The 14405-nt window shown below is 30.7% G+C and overlaps 1 protein-coding gene across 1 annotated transcript; it reads right to left on the bottom strand.

Annotated features, from left to right (window-relative positions):
- Positions 1-2675: 2675 nt before the first annotated feature.
- Positions 2676-9215, bottom strand: LOC109811534 (auxin response factor 3). Its single transcript, XM_020375297.3, has 11 exons — positions 8365-9215; positions 8035-8091; positions 7476-7658; positions 7207-7291; positions 7021-7111; positions 6776-6940; positions 5779-5898; positions 5622-5697; positions 4435-4594; positions 3195-4076; positions 2676-2978 (listed from the first exon to the last, which is right to left on the bottom strand). The coding sequence occupies exons 1-10, from the start codon at positions 8668-8670 to the stop codon at positions 3205-3207; spliced, it is 2115 nt and encodes a 704-aa protein (XP_020230886.1). The 5' UTR covers positions 8671-9215; the 3' UTR covers positions 2676-2978; positions 3195-3204.
- Between the last annotated feature and the right edge of the window lie 5190 nt (positions 9216-14405).

Here is a 14405-nt window from a genome sequence, read left to right as displayed (position 1 = left end):
ACACATGTACACACATACATATACACAAAAATAATTCTATGCTTACTCATTTTTCACAATTTTTTTAAACACGCAAAATAAATAATACTATTCTTATTCATTTTTTTTATTTTATAATTTCTTTATCTTTGACTTTAATTAATCACCTTATCACACCTCTCTTCTCTTTCTATCTCTCTTAAGTCTTAATAATGCATGGAGTGTTGTAAAAAAGTAGAGAGTAAAAAATATGACTATTACTGGTATTTTATATGTATGTTATACAAAGTTCCACCAAATATCTTTTTAAGTTACTTGAACTCTTAAAAAGATTTAATAATATGAATCAAATTTCAATAATATCTTGTTTTCACAAAAAATTACAGTATATACTACTCTGAATGTCTTCTTAACTCATGAAAGTTTTGTTAACAAGTGTTCTTATTGAATAAAAACATTTAATACATCCTATTAAATTGCTTTAATTACTTTTAAAAAGGCATTAAATACTTTCTATATTTTGAAGACAATAAATACTTAATTATTATTATTTTTTTATTCATTAATTAATGTAGCCACTTAGCAATATTTATCCTAACTTTTTTACTAGTAATAAAACATGTAAACACATATGAGGAAAAAAAGGATATGACTGCAACATTAATGACACATGGTGGCAACTTCCAACCGAAAGTTATGCATGTCATTTTAATCGTACACTATTCAGTTTATGGTTACATTACTTACATGTACGATAAGAGGGCAATTAGAGATGTTGGGCTGCTTCATTGTTTTCGATCATAATTGTTATCTTCACTTTCTTTTCTTTTTGAGTCCATAAAATTCAAGGTAACTTAAAAGAACACTCTCACAAGAAGTAAAGCGAGTTGACGTCAACAACTGTATCTTATTGGAGTCAACCTTATCTTCAAGCAAACAAAACTATAACTATGTGTTTGGTTGGTTCGTCTCATTGGTTGCACTTTAGAAGTGCTAGGTATCAATTGAGTTTAACCAATTTATTAAACATGATAATTAAATTTGATCTATTTATTTGACAAAAAAATTTGTTCTTAAAGGTTGGACTTGATTGAGAAAGTTGAAGACTTACATTGCAATATGAAACTTTTAACTAAAGTAATAAGCCTACCCTATATCCAAAACAAAAAACTAATGAACCTGCCTCTATATAAATTCTCAGACTTTTAAATAACTCAATGAGTCTAAATAGATGACAACACTAGGTCTTAAAATAGGATAAATAATATATAATGATAAAATATTGTAGTAAAAATCCAAAACGGCTATAATAATAATTATATTTATTTGAATATGTCAACTTTATATTTTGAAGAAATAAATGATTTAAATAAACTAACACTACATCACATCAAATGGCTAATAGGTTAACATGATTTTCTAAGAATAACACGTCATTTTTTAATCAATAATTTAAGATAATTTTGTTAGGTTGTAACAAACACACTTGAAAATTTCTAAATGTAATTTCTTGTTCTACTTATATTATTTCAAAATTTTCTCCTATCAATATCTGATAATGTCTGTTATATATATATATATATATATATATATATATATATATATATATATATATATATATATATATATATATATATATGTATGTATATATATAAAGAGAGAAAAAAAAAAAAAAGAGAGGTCTATTTACTCCAATAATAAATCTATCTAAACTTACTTCATTTAATAACTCGTGTTTCACATTAAATTTTAATGATCTAACGGTTAAATTTAAAGTTTTTAATACTTAGATTAAATGTATAATTATTTTTAAAATTTACATTTGATTTATGTACTAAAAATTTTAAATTTAACAGTTTTATCGTTAAAATTTAATATATAACACAATTTATTAAATAAAATAAATTTAGATAAACTTATTTCTAAAATAAATAAATTCTTCCTTTTATATATATATATATATATATATGTAGAGAGCGCTTCCACAATTTTATTAATTTTTTTTCTTAATATACTAGCAATTATGAAAGTTACGTTTTAGTTGTTTATCCAAGTTATAACATTATTTTTTCTTTTAATAAATATATTCATTTTTTTCATTTATATCAAAATATTAATTTTATGTATGAAAACAAATGTAATCAAAAGAAAAACTCTTATTAATATTTCCAGAGAAAGATTAGTCCTAAACAAAATCATTAGATATTTTACATCAATAATATAATTATTAAAAAAATATATCTACCTCAAAAAAAAAAAAAAAAAAAAAAATATATATATATATATATATATATATATATATATATATATATTTTCATGCAATAGATCATAGAGAAGAAAGAATAAAAGATTTTTCAAACATAAAAAAATATATAATGATCAATTATGTTTTTTTATTAGTAGAAATTACAACTATGAGAAGATTCAAACTCAATCCTATCAATACTACCCGAACAAGTACCACTAGGTAGACCATGGTGATTTTATCAATTATATACCGTAAAAAACCCTGCATGTGATTCCAATTAACTTATCGTACCCTTCAGATAAAAATTGTGCATGATTTATCCTTAAAATTAAATAGACGCCGCATCAAGCTATACATGTAGCAATCTCATCATTGTAGTTTATGTACTTTGTGTGATTCGTAATTTATAGCCGAATCTGCAGCAGATCTACCATGATTCTACCAAGAGTTGGATAAAGATGCATTGGATTACCGCAATAGTTTTTATGCATCTCGTACAGGCCAGTGCATATTCGCAAACCATTAATACACAAGCATTTCAACTTGGTCATAGCCAACTTAAGATAAAATTAACCAAATATGGCTAATAATAACAACTTTCCTCATTACTGAAATCCAAAGACATATTAGCAAAGCAAAGCACATACATCTAACCAGAGCAAACAATGGACCCATTCTTCAGCTTATCTCATTCAAGTGTGTCATGTAGCTAGCAAACATCATGATTCTAAGCTTAATATTGCAACACACCCTGCAAACAATAGTAACATTATCCACAATCAGTGTGAAACATGAGATGAACAAGTAAATCATTCTGAAGCCTATTTTGACACAAGTTTAAAAGAATTTGTAAGAGTTTCTCTATTGAAAATAAAGAGTTTTTTCCTATAAAAAAAACTCGTAAAAGCCTTTTTAACTTGTATCTAAATAGACTTCATGTTAAACACAAGATACAAAGATTGCTTACTTAGGTGCAGTTACTTCCAACCGCCAGAATGGAACTCATCTTCAACAAGTCTAGTAAAGGAAGGTCCAGGATTCAATGGACAAGTGATGGTAGAGGACTCAGCCGCTTTATTTGTACCATGTGTGTCCTCAGTCAGTGAAAAACCAAACAGCCTACAGCTACTCTTACATGAGGAAACCAACTCTTGACTGTTTCTCAGTGCCGAAACTGATTCGTGTGACCGTGAACTTCCCAACTGATTATGAACATCAAACATACCAAAAGGAATTGCACTTTCCTGAGCTGATGCAAATGTTCTACCTTTCACTTCAGATGTGTATAAACCACCTTTGTAATGGACTCTACCTTCCATTTCCTTATTGCGTTTGTTACTATAATCACAGTTTGAAACCGGATTAACTGCTTGCTGGAACATTAACACCGATGATGGAGATGACACTTGAGAAGGTGTAACAGATGCATGCAGATGTGGAGCATTGTCATGCATCTGTGCAGCAGACCATCCATTTCTGGAGTTGAGCATTTGATAACCATCATAAAGTCCAAAACGACCATTAGCTCGAGCCTCCTCGATCGACAAGGCTCTTCCATATGGTTGACTTGGAAGAATTTCTTGACCTTGCAAGACCTTCTGGAACCGGAAAGATTCACTAAAGCCTATGCCATTGCCGGAAAAATCAGATGCCGGAGGTGGCATTCTGATGTTTCCCATTGCAGGAATCCCAGAACAGTTTGAACCAGGATAGCACCTCCCTAACTCATATATCCGAGGACTCTGAGCATTAATACCATCGAAGGGAGTGTTAACACCCATAATTTCTTGACCTTGCAAGACCTTCCGGAACCTTAATGATTCCCCAAAGTCTGATGTTCCAATCCCATCTGTCATTAGCAACATTATCAATGTTATTGGATGGGGAAAGCATGGCTCAAATATATTTCTCTTTTTTAACTAAAAGAAAAAGTTTAGAGCCTATTTAGTGGAATTTCTCCAAAAACACTTCTAAGAGAAAAAAAAATATAAAAGAAAAATGAAATAATTTTTTGTATAAATTAAAAGTAGTTATTGCATAAGTTAATTTGTAAAAACTCTCCTATTAGCTTCTCTAAGATCTTATTTTTAACTCAAATAAAAGTTAATTTTAGCTTATAGGAAAACTTAGTTCAATTTTTCTTTTTAGTTTTCTCTCCTATAAGTGTTTTTAGATAAGCTGGACCAAACAAGCTCTTAGTAACTTACTGGGAGCGGGAAATTCCAGCTTTGCTGAAGTCATTCCAATCCTGGTCCTCTTCAAACCAGCAGCCATCAAGTTACTGGAACTTGAAGCAGAACTAGATGGCTCAATTTCCCATGGGGAAAGCCTATTGTGCCTAGCTGCTTCTATGTCATCCCACCTTACCTGTATAGAAGATTAAGAACACATGGCTGAAATCAATTGTATAGTACAATAGAAGTGACATCTCATAACAAATCATAATCGATAAAAGGGTAATCACATACAAGAAACGCTGTGTCCATTATGAATGAATACAAGTTTAACAAGTTGACATGCAAAACAAAGGTATGCACGAAACTAATGCAAAAATAACAATCTAAAGAACTAAAATAATCATTTGTGCACTAAGCTTCCATCAGGTAAGGTGGGATGACACCTTAATCTATAAGTTCATATTTTAGTTGAATAACGCACTAATGAAATTTTACAAACCATAAATAATGGATTATGGCTGAAAAGAATGAGATGAACTATGATAATTGTTTCAAAATGATAATTGTCAAGCAGGTAGCCTAAATTATTGGCTACACAACAAACGGGTGGGGAATACTACTGATAAGCCCATGAGTTATTTAAAAAAATCTAAATGCATATTTCTTTCATAGGGGTTTTCCTTTGATTCAAGACTAGTATGCTCAAAGGAAGATCCATGGAAGTTCATAGTTCATACATTCTTCAGAGTTGATAAACCCGATTATGGAATTATTTCTAGTGAATTATTGGAGTTAGGTGAATTTGAAGCAGATGGAAACCAAAGAAAGGTGTACATATTCATCAATAAAAAATATATTGTCAAATAAAGATATATGGAATAATAAAGGACTTGGTTTATTCAAAAAATGTGCCAAAAAAAGATAAGAAATTTGTTGGTTATAATGAGAAAAAAGCAGTTATATGTAGTATTCCTTCTACCCAGTTACTTTTACATCCAAAACCAATGTGAAAAGCACAATAATGTAGAAGTGTAGAACTAACATAATCTAGAAAATCATGAGCTGCAAATCCCAAGACGAGTATAGATTGTATCTTTCATAATGAGCTGAGGATTGATCATAAACATTACAGCATCAAGCCTTACAGCTTGCAACACACAATCTCACGCACATGAACAATAATATTACAAAAGTTAAAAGGGCCAAAGTTGACATACCAGTAGGCATTTCCATTTTGATCCGGGCCATCTAACAGGATCAACGTCACTAATTCCAGCAATTAATCCAGTGAATCTGCCCAAATAGAAGTTAGACCAAGATCAGTAATTGATAAGCATTCAATGTGTGCATGAACAAGCATGATATTTGACAAACCTTCGCTCTGCCGCATCTTCAGATTCAAAACGCATCCTGAACCTCATTCCAACTGAATAAGAACAATCGAGGCTCTTCAAGAATTTTTGAACGGGTATGATGAACTCCGAAGAGCTGACCCTACAAAGGAACAGTGAAATATATAACACTACATACTATGGGTAGCACGAAAGAAAACAAAAAGAGTGACCAAAGCAATAACAATAAAGATTAGCAATAAATGACATTCATAAAGAATAGCTTCCAACAAAAACACTTTCAGTGCATGGAATTAGTGAACTGTTAGTTTGACTTTTCCTTTTTATCTATCTTTAATATTTTATATTTTTTGTGAACAATGATAGCAATGGGAATCAAACCTAAATTCTCATACATCTACATCAAAGCCCTCATCATTAGTCCGATCCTAGTTCACTATAATCTTATTAAAACATACAAAGCATGCAAATCAAATGGAAATTTAGAAGGCATTAAAATATTCAATAACTAATAGGAAGAATCTAGGAGCTTTAATGAAATTTGCTTTCTTCTATTTAGCCAAATCTCGTGTCTAGCACCTTAAAATAGAAGAGCTTAGGTGAAATGGCAAATTCTCCAATTTAGATATTCGGTCAATTTGAATAAACTTCTCCAATAATACTTCTATGAGAGAATAAGAAGAAAAATCAAAATAAGCTTCTCTATTTGCTAAAATTAGCTTATACATAAGTTAAAAAAAAATTATTTTGGAAAAACTAATACGAGAAAGCTCCTGTAAATTAGCTTATGCACTAGCTAATTTTAACTCATGAAGCTTTTTTCATTTTACCTTTCTATTTATCCCTCCAAAAAGTGCTTCAAGAGAAGTTTTCCCAACAAACCCATTATAGTGAAAGATCTTTTAGAATCTCAATCCCAACATTCAACACTCCACAATGGTGTACAAAGAAACTGAGATATTTACAAATTGCCTTCACTAACTCTTGAGGAAAGTGAAAATGAATTGAGAGAAAGATACCTTGGATTGTAGCAAACACTAAATGCACATCTTGTAGATAAAGCACTAACAACATCCATGAGAGTTGCAGGATTCAATTGCTGACCAGAGGGAACTGCAAAGGAACAAGCACTTTTCAACTGAGCTGCCCTACGAATTCCTAACCTCAGTACTCCATCGTCACCCCTGATTTAAGTTATAAAATGTTAGTCATAAGTACAAATACTAGTTCATAATATATTAGATAGCAATTGAGGTAATGATACCTAAGAAACAACACAGCATCTCCAGAAACAAGCTTCTTTTTGTTCACAAACGCACTCCACCCAGTTGTGAGCAAATGCCTCCGTGGCTGGCCTGCTCACTCACGTAAAGAGAAAAATTTAAAACCCCTAGTCAACTGAATATGTACTAACTAGTACATAAATACATAAATGTAACCCATGACATACCCCTGTATATATGTCGAAACCTCCATTCCAGGCCATGAAGATCCTTTGCCACCAGCTCCTGTGAAGGTCTCTGTTGACTATAATCCTAAAAGTAATATAGACTAATTTCAAGAACTTGATATCACGGCCATAGACATATTTCAAAACATGTATAAAAGACGGACATGCATTTAACATCTCAAAGCAGGATAAATCAAATAAGAAAAGTTAGTGAAACACTTGAAGGAGATCCCTCGGACAAAAATCAATGCTTCATAATTCATATTTACCAGGGGTGGAAAGCAATCTTCAGCTGCTCGACGAGGCACTGAGAATCCACCGTGAGTGCTGGTGTCTGAAGCCGTGAGAGTCTTGCAGAACATATGGGGAGTTGTTGACTTCACCATAGCTTCAGTATCCCCGTCTTCCCCGTCAGCATCAATTTCCCCTTCCCTCAAGCTTTGCTCCACTTGCTATAATAAAGTACAAGTTCAAGCAAAATTAAAATCAGCAAATAAAGACACTCCATTCACTTAGTACCCCATCTTTTCTCTCCTTTTCATTACTATAATAAAATAACAATGAGAAACTGTTCTTTGCATCTATTTATCTCAGATAACAGCATAATGAAAGGGCTAGTAACACGGGTATAAAAAGAAAACAAAACTCCCTTGATTATTGAAGCCATGACATTCTGCTCAATCAAACAAATTCATTATTTTTATTAGACCCCTAAAACTAAGACACTAACAGGTTGAGACTTGAGATATTTTTCTTTCTACCAGCTTCCCCCAAACCTAAACTGAACCAAAGATCAATATTAATATCAATATCATAGACAAACCTCACCTCACTTTCAGGAACCAACAAAACTTGGCAATACACTTCGTCGCTCCCTTCCTCTGCCTGCCCAGGAAAAAAAAAAGCACAATTTTTTTTTAATTAGAATTTCATGTAAAATCCAAAACAGACCACCCCATTCATAAATTGTTAAAGTTGAAAAGAAATGATGAATTACCTCAGCAAGCAGACAAACAAAAAAACCCAGATACAAAACCCCATAAAGAAACCAAATTTTTAGAAGTGAAAAAAAGAGAGAGAAAATCCCGAACCGACCGACACATTGGTTTTGTTTTGTCCGATGAAAGGAAAAAAGGTGAAGAAGCGAAGCACACTCACATGGAGCTTGACATCAAGAACACGACAGAACACATGGGGTGGGATATTGTAAGCAGTGACCGGAAAATCCTGAGCATGGTCGAAGTGTCCCTGTGGCAAGTAGACAACAACGGTTCCTTTCTTGGGGAGAGAGATCAAAGGGCCCGCACAGGCGTGCAACAGCTCCAAGCAGACGGAAGGAGGAGGAACGACGGTGGAAGCAGAAGTGCTTATGCCCGAGTGATGAGAAGAAGAAGAAGAGGATGAAGCAGAAGAAGACAATGGAGTTTCATCATCCTCAGTGGTGTTCAGATCGATGAGCCCCATAGCAAGAGAGTGGCGTTTGCAATGCTAACGAGCGAAGGAGAGCAAGTGTGGAGGATTTGAAGGAGTGGCTTCATGCATTTTTAGAGAGCGTGAGGTGTTGTTGAGTAACTTTGGCATTGCTAAAAGAGGCTGTGACCCAATACTCCAAAAAGAAAGACACCCTCTTTCTCTCTCTACCCTCTATGAGTATGAGATATCACTCTCTCTGCTGTTTTTTCTTTTTGGGGGTTCTTTTCTTTTACTTTATGTTTTGGCTGGGAGGGGAGGGGAAGGGGTGTGTCATGTGTGTGTATTTTGGGGTAGCATCAAATCAAGCTTTCACTCAGATTTAAGTTGGGGTCTTATAAAAATGGGATTTTTTTTTGCTTATTGAAATTTAAAAATGTGTGCTTGTGTTTGGTGGTCTGGTAGGAGGGCAGGAGCAGTGGTGCAGTTGCTGCAATGCTGAGAGTGTTGTTGGGTGTGATGTGTGGCAGAGAGAGAAAGCTAGAAGAAGAAAGACTGTAGTAGTGCTAGTGACTCACTTTGTGAGGTTAAAGACCAATAAAATATCACAGACTGAATATAAGGTATTTAAGACTGTACGGTATCCCTGTATTTCCGGGCGGATGTCTATTCTGTCCCCTTCTACTTCACCAAATCTCACACCTATCCCTCTCTCTCTCTCTCCTTAATCACCTTTTCATCATCACACAAATTTAATTTCCTGTTACCCCCTTTCCTCCACATTTTCTTTCTTCACTTTCACCATCATATTTCTTGTCTACGGAGATTCTCCAAACATTTTAGTACTTTCACACAGTTACTGGTACGGATTTAAGAGGCCAAAATACCAGTATTTGTATCTCAATATCTTCAAGACCAACTGCTCATACAGTTATTATAATTATAACTGACCATCATCATCATCATTTTTTTTTTATACAATTTCGTTATGAATATTAATCAACATCCACCACATTTTGAGTGACAGAGACGAAAAATATGGTGAATGAGATCCAAGAGAAAATAAATGTATGATGTAATTTTTATTTCTGTTGTTGAAACTATAATGTGACTGTTCATAAAAATTGTGAGATAAATGTATAATTTATTTTAAGTTTTCAAAGACCGAATTGATACAATTGTGTGTTAAATATTTAAGAAGAAAATTTTATCATTCATAATGATTAATATATGTGTTTTTTCTATATTAAAAAGGAGATAGAGATAGATGGTTAAAAAACTATTATTAGATGATAATATAAAAATATTAATGATGTATCTTGATTAAATTTTCTTTTTAGTCAAGTTATTTTTTAATCTTTTGAGTTATGTATATGATGGAGATTAAATACGAATTTTCTATTAAATAGAACATATTCATATAACATTCGAATACAGGACATCTAGTCGCTACATCAAATTTTCATGCTATTTTAATTAAATTTACGTGCTTATGAGTAATAAAAATGAAAAAAGGACTGTTTCTTTTCATTTTAAAATGCATTTAAAACGCATAAAAAGATAATTAAAAAAAGCATGGTACGAATCTAGGGTGAAATTTTGTTATGTTGAAAGAATGAAACTGAGATGGCGTTGGTGTAGAGTATTTGGCATGGTGTTGAGGCTGAAGCATTATAGGTGCACCTTATTATTGCTCCTATTTGGCAGGCTTTGGTGGTTAATGTTGACAATTAACCAAAACACAGGGACAAGTGCAAGACAAATGGGTTTTGATATAGAAAGTTGCATAATGGTTTGAAGCATTCATCTTTTGGCTTTAGAACGGCCAATTACTTTGCCTACCCAAGTTTTGACTTTACCTTTCGGGTCCTATCATCATTATTAGCTGTTTTCTTAGACAAAAAGTAATGACAAATCCAGATCACTCTGGCTAACCAATTATGCAATCGGTAAATTAATGAACAGCTTTATGCTTTGTAGCCTAGATCATAAAGTCTTCATTTGCAAACTTGGACTTATTCGTTGCTTTTAATATCACACGTTAGTTTAATCATTGATCTCCCCATACCTGAGAAAAATTCTCTCTCTCTTTTTTATTTTATTTTATTTTACTAACCTAGCTACCTCTGTGTGTGATAATTTATGTCTGATAGTAGACTGTAGTATTTATCAACATGGTATTTCTTTTCTTATCTTAAAAAGCTATAATAAGACAATATAACTTACATATTATAAATCAGGCCCCGAGGGATATGCCTCAAATTTCAAAGGTCGTGCATACGTATATTAAAGGATAGCCTATGTGATATTAATTAGTTAAAGAATTACCTACGTGATATTTGTTCAAACTTCAAAGAATGTTTTACGCACAAATTACTCACGAATAGGCTAGTAGCCCTTAGACTCAAAGGAGACACTTTAAATGGGATGACAGAAACTCGTAATCCAGATTTCTTCAACTACACTCTACACACATAACATTATTTTTGTCAACCTTGTGTAACTAGCAAGGAATGTTTCCGTTATATGGTGAAAAAGGAATAAAAGGGAGATTTAGAAGAAAATAATCTATGAAGTGGGAAGATATGATATACATATCTTATATCTACGTGACACCATCAAGTCGTTATTGGAATACTACGAAAGCAAACATTATTTATAAATTTATACCTTTTTATGGTGACACACTTTATAACACGTGAGTTTTCAACGAATGATCATCGCGGTAACAATCTTACATGTAACAAAAATGGTGAAGAGGAAATAATCTTCCGCGAGAATTATTGATGGCGAACAATATATATAATTTTTTTGCTCAACAAATATATATATATAATTGAATTATCGACAAAAACATCATTTTCTAGAGTGCTAGATTTGAAGTGTGTTTAAAGTAACTTATAAAAATTGTATTATTTTAATGTCAATTACATGCATAATCGTTTGTCGTTATGATTAATCAAAATTAGAATAATATTTTATGTAAATAGATTTATTAAAAGCATTCATAAAGTATATAGTTTTATTTAAATATAATAAAATGATTCTATTATCATATAGTAAATTAATTTTAAGAGAAAAGATTGTAAAAATCATAATTATAAACTTCAAATACATGATAATAACTTATCTTAATTTTTTTATTTTACAAAACTTAGTTGTTACCTCCTATGTACTATTATTTTGTAAAAAAATTATTAAAAAAATGGTGAACTTTGAGAAAATGTATTTTTTCCCAAAATTTTTGTGACATGAATAAATACCAGGTGTATATTAAATTTTTTTTTTTAAATTAAAGTCTTGAATTTTGATTTTATGTATAAAAAAATTGATTAAAAAAAAGGGATTTTACTGATGGAGATTAACTATTAACATAATGAATAGATAATTTATATAAATAGAAAATGGGATGAATAAGGGAGAGAAATTCCTATGGAATATCCACAACAAGCTCATCTCATCCTTGGCACCACCGAATCTTCAACCTTGACTCCTCACTCATGCATGTGGCATGGAAGGGCAGAAGGGTAAATTGGCAGAAAGTGTGCAGTAATGGAAAGGGTGAGGTCTGCAAGAATTGCAAAATGCGAAGAAAGAACCCAAAACAAAACAAAAGAGAGGCATGCAGCTGTAGGGCTGTAGGACCCAATCTCTTACCTACTTTCTCCTGCCTATGCCTAATCCGTTGCCCCTTCCAAAATCATCATCAACTATTACATTCAATTATTCTCTAAATATTAAATAACCCTTTTCATACTTCACCTTTCTTCCTTCCTTTCCATTAACCTAAATTAATTATATTATCTTTCCAATCACCATTCTCAATTTAGTTTTTAAATATATTATTAATATGCTTTTATCACAAGATCGTGAATTTGAATTACAAATATGCGACATAAAAATACATTTCATTATTGATAAATAATATTATTGTTTGTTAATTCACCAATTATACTATTATTAATTATGTATGTCATCATTTTATTTAGTAATAGTAAATATATCTCTAATTTAGGTTTTAATTAATTTTTTTATTTATATATGAAAAAATTATTCAGGGTTAAGGGTTCAAATTTCAAGACATTTATTTTCACATAGCACATCATGTCATATATATATATATATATATATATATATATATATATATATATATATGGGGTTATAATTACACTGGTGTAACTTTTATCAAGTGTTACACCACTCAATAACTTTATATTAAATATGAATTTTGTAAATCCAACCGTTGGATTGAAAGTTTATATCACTTTATATGTGTATATCAAATTTCGTTAAAATTGAACAATTTGAAGGTGATCAAATTATTCATATTTTAATATATTTTGAAATGAATATATTACGTCAAATTTTTTTTATAAGAATGAAGTATTAAATCATCTTGGATTGATATAAAATCTTGTATATATGATCTAAGAGATATGAACTTTCAATCTAACGGTTAAATTTACAAAATTCACATTTAATATAAAGTTATTGAGCGGTGTAATACTCAATAAAAGTTACACCGGTGTTATTATAATCCTTCTCATATATATATATATATATATTAATAGTACAGGAAGATAAAGTTTATGTTAAATAACATAAAATTGCTATATATTTATCTACTAAGCCTTTAATAAAGTTTAATATTGATGGATAACTACTCTAACGACAAAAAAATTATTATTATTTTATTATTTAAAGTTATACATTTTTTTTAATTAAGTTTAATATTGTATATATGATGCTTAGTTTGACAACTTTTATCTTAGATTATAGTTTATTTTAAATTATTTTTTAAAAATAGGTGGATTGATGGGTCAACCCGTCTAGTCCGCTAACCCATGATGGGTCATACTAAATTAGAAAATTTTGAACATTTAAATTGGTAAGTCATGCCAACCCACTTAAAAAATGTATTAAGGTGGACCAGGTCAGACGGGCTGGACCAACCTGTTTTGATGATCCTAATAAGAATGATTCTTACATTATATTATTCACGTTAAACTATTCTATCGATAAAATTTACAAGAACCAGATATTAATGTCACATGAACTTTGAGAGTTTTCTTTAATTTTTTTTCTTTATTAAGATAATACTTGAATTCTTAATTCAAATTACATGATTCACCCATATCCAAGTATGGTTTGTAACCAAGTTCTTTAAAGACCCATTGCTATTAAAATTTACCATTACAATATTCTAACATAAATGAAAGTCATATCAAGTATGGTTGATAATAAACTTTTAGACAATATTAATAAAAAAATAAAAGTCATATCAAGACAAAAATCACGTTATTTTAATTTATATTTGCTCATAATCAAATATACAAATTAATATAAATTCACATTATTCAAAATTAATTATATCATTAGGTATCCAAACACATACTTGGTGTGTATTGGATTTGATATTAATTTTTTTTAATCACGTTAAAATACTAATTAACGTGATTTATAGTACGTAAATCTTCAAATATTTAGTTTCACGTTGAAGAATTGATTGAGTCCAAAATTTATTATAGATTGAAATAACTTTTAGTAGTTTTTGTATTGAATAAAAATAATTATAATAAATTTTATTATTAACTTGTTTTATAATAAAAATTTTCAAACAAATCACATCACTTCAAAATAAATTTTAGCTTAAATTAATTTAAATTATTTTTGTCAACTCACTACCAAACACATTCTTAAAAATTAATTGTAGCTTTGAAATCTTTTATGGCATTCTGAACAGGTTTCTAAACTCACATGAAATAATCTCAATTGATTTAATTCTTAAA

The sequence above is a fragment of the Cajanus cajan genome, chromosome 1, assembly GCF_000230855.2.
Source record: "Cajanus cajan strain Asha chromosome 1, NIPB_CcT2T_4, whole genome shotgun sequence".
Taxonomy (NCBI): Eukaryota; Viridiplantae; Streptophyta; class Magnoliopsida; order Fabales; family Fabaceae; genus Cajanus; species Cajanus cajan.
The sequence above is the reverse complement of the archived record's forward strand: the minus strand, read 5'-3'. Positions and strand labels throughout refer to the sequence as shown.

What these genes read in the sequence shown, in the direction of transcription:
- LOC109811534 (XM_020375297.3), bottom strand. Translation starts at nt 8,670, where the DNA reads ATGGGGCTCATCGATCTGAACACCACTGAGGATGATGAAACTCCATTG. An exon ending in GTTTCGACATATATACAGGG is followed by an intron (nt 7,112 to 7,206) that starts GTATGTCATGGG and finishes GTGAGTGAGCAG; the next exon opens with GCCAGCCACGGAGGCATTTG. An exon ending in GCTGGAATTTCCCGCTCCCA is followed by an intron (nt 4,077 to 4,434) that starts GTAAGTTACTAA and finishes TGCTAATGACAG; the next exon opens with ATGGGATTGGAACATCAGAC.